The sequence below is a fragment of the Aureococcus anophagefferens genome, assembly GCF_000186865.1.
Source record: "Aureococcus anophagefferens unplaced genomic scaffold AURANscaffold_163, whole genome shotgun sequence".
Lineage (NCBI taxonomy): Eukaryota > Pelagophyceae > Pelagomonadales > Pelagomonadaceae > Aureococcus > Aureococcus anophagefferens.
Window position 1 is genome coordinate 1 of NW_008705708.1, and position 1,394 is coordinate 1,394.

The 1,394-nt window shown below is 73.7% G+C and overlaps 1 protein-coding gene across 1 annotated transcript in view; it reads left to right on the top strand.

The window, feature by feature from the left end:
- Positions 1–551: 551 nt before the first annotated feature.
- The window catches only part of AURANDRAFT_68474 (hypothetical protein), a gene marked incomplete at both ends in the record, with an annotated part of 7,915 nt that continues 7,072 nt past the window's right edge, over positions 552–1,394 (top strand). The window contains 2 exons of the mRNA XM_009044168.1: positions 552–865; positions 1,272–1,320. Coding sequence (XP_009042416.1) covers positions 552–865; positions 1,272–1,320 — 363 coding nt within the window. The remainder of the gene's footprint in view (positions 866–1,271; positions 1,321–1,394) is intronic.

Consider the following 1,394-nt stretch of genomic DNA (forward strand, 5'->3'; position numbering starts at 1 on the left):
GCAGCGCAGTTCAGGTCGCGGACTCGCGGCCCGGTGGCCCGCGCCGTCCAAGAAGCACAAGGCGCCGCCGGCGGGCGCGGCGAAGAAGAAGGCCAAGAAGTAGGCGAGGCGCGGCCCCCCTAAGACCAAAAACCACCCGCGGTTTCCCCGGGGTCGGGCCGACGACGCGCGGCCGAAGGGTGGCTTCGGCACGGTCGAGGCGCCTGTAGCCGCGCGGAGAGCTCCCGGCGAGGCCGAGCGTCCGGGCCCCGTGGCCGGGAGGGCTCCGAGAACGGCGCCGAGCGGCCCCCCAAAGTGCCATTTTTCACCAAAAAAAGGGTGTCTAGACTTGGGCAAAATTTTGTGACCCTCGCATCAACTGCCGGAAAGGTCTCGGAGAACTCGCGCTCGATCTCGTGGGTCGCCGCGCCGCGCCCCGCGCGCCCGCCCCGGGGCCCCGCGCGCCCCGCGCGACGCCCCGCGCGCCCCACGACCCCGCCCGAGCCCCGCCACACACCCACAACCACCCCTGTTTCGCTCACAGGTGCTGATCACCTCATCGATTTCAAACCATGGCCAAGGACAAGGCGTCGACGCGCAAGCCCCGCCGGCGCAACGCCCGGGCGCGCGACGACGGCGGCACGCGGCGCGCGACGGAAGCGACGCCGCCCGTCCGGGCGTCGAAGCGACTGTCCGTGCAAGTGTCCGCGGCCGCGTCCGCGTTCCTCGTGAACTTTAGGCTCCGGATGGACGCGATCGCGTCCATCTTCGTGAACTACCACGAGGAGCGCCGGGAGTTGGTCGAGAAGACCGAGGCCGCGGACCTCATCGAGCAGAACGTCGCCGAGCTCATGCAGCTCTGCTACCGCGGCGCGTCCGCCGGCGAGTTTGAAATTTGAATTTTCCCGCCCCGCGCCTCGCGCGGTCCCTCGCGCTCGCCCCGCCGGGCGCGGCCCACCATCGCTTCCGCGCGCGCGAGCGAGCCCTGCCATCCCCGGCGCGCAGGCATGCTCGACTCGACCGCGGACGTGCTCGCGGCGGCCGTGCTCCGCGACCGCTCGGCGTCTCGACGATCCCGCGCGCGCGTGCCCCGGGGGCGGGGGCGGGGTCTGGCGCGCGCGCGCGCGCGAGCGACTGCACGGACACGTCCTTCGCCCCCGCAGGCACGGAGTGGAAGGACGACGCGTCCGCGGAGGACGAGGGCCGGTCGCGCAAGCACCTGTCGGCGCGCGGCGCCGCGACGCCCCCCGACGGCTTCGGGACCACGTCCATGGTCGAGGCGTCCCTCGCAGGTCGCGGCTCGCGCGGCGCGTCGCGTCCTTCCACTGGGGCAACCTGCTCGTCGCGCGGCGTCCGCGAACGCTTCCCCGGAACCGTCGACGCGCGCGCGCGCCCGACGCGTCGNGTCGCCGCCC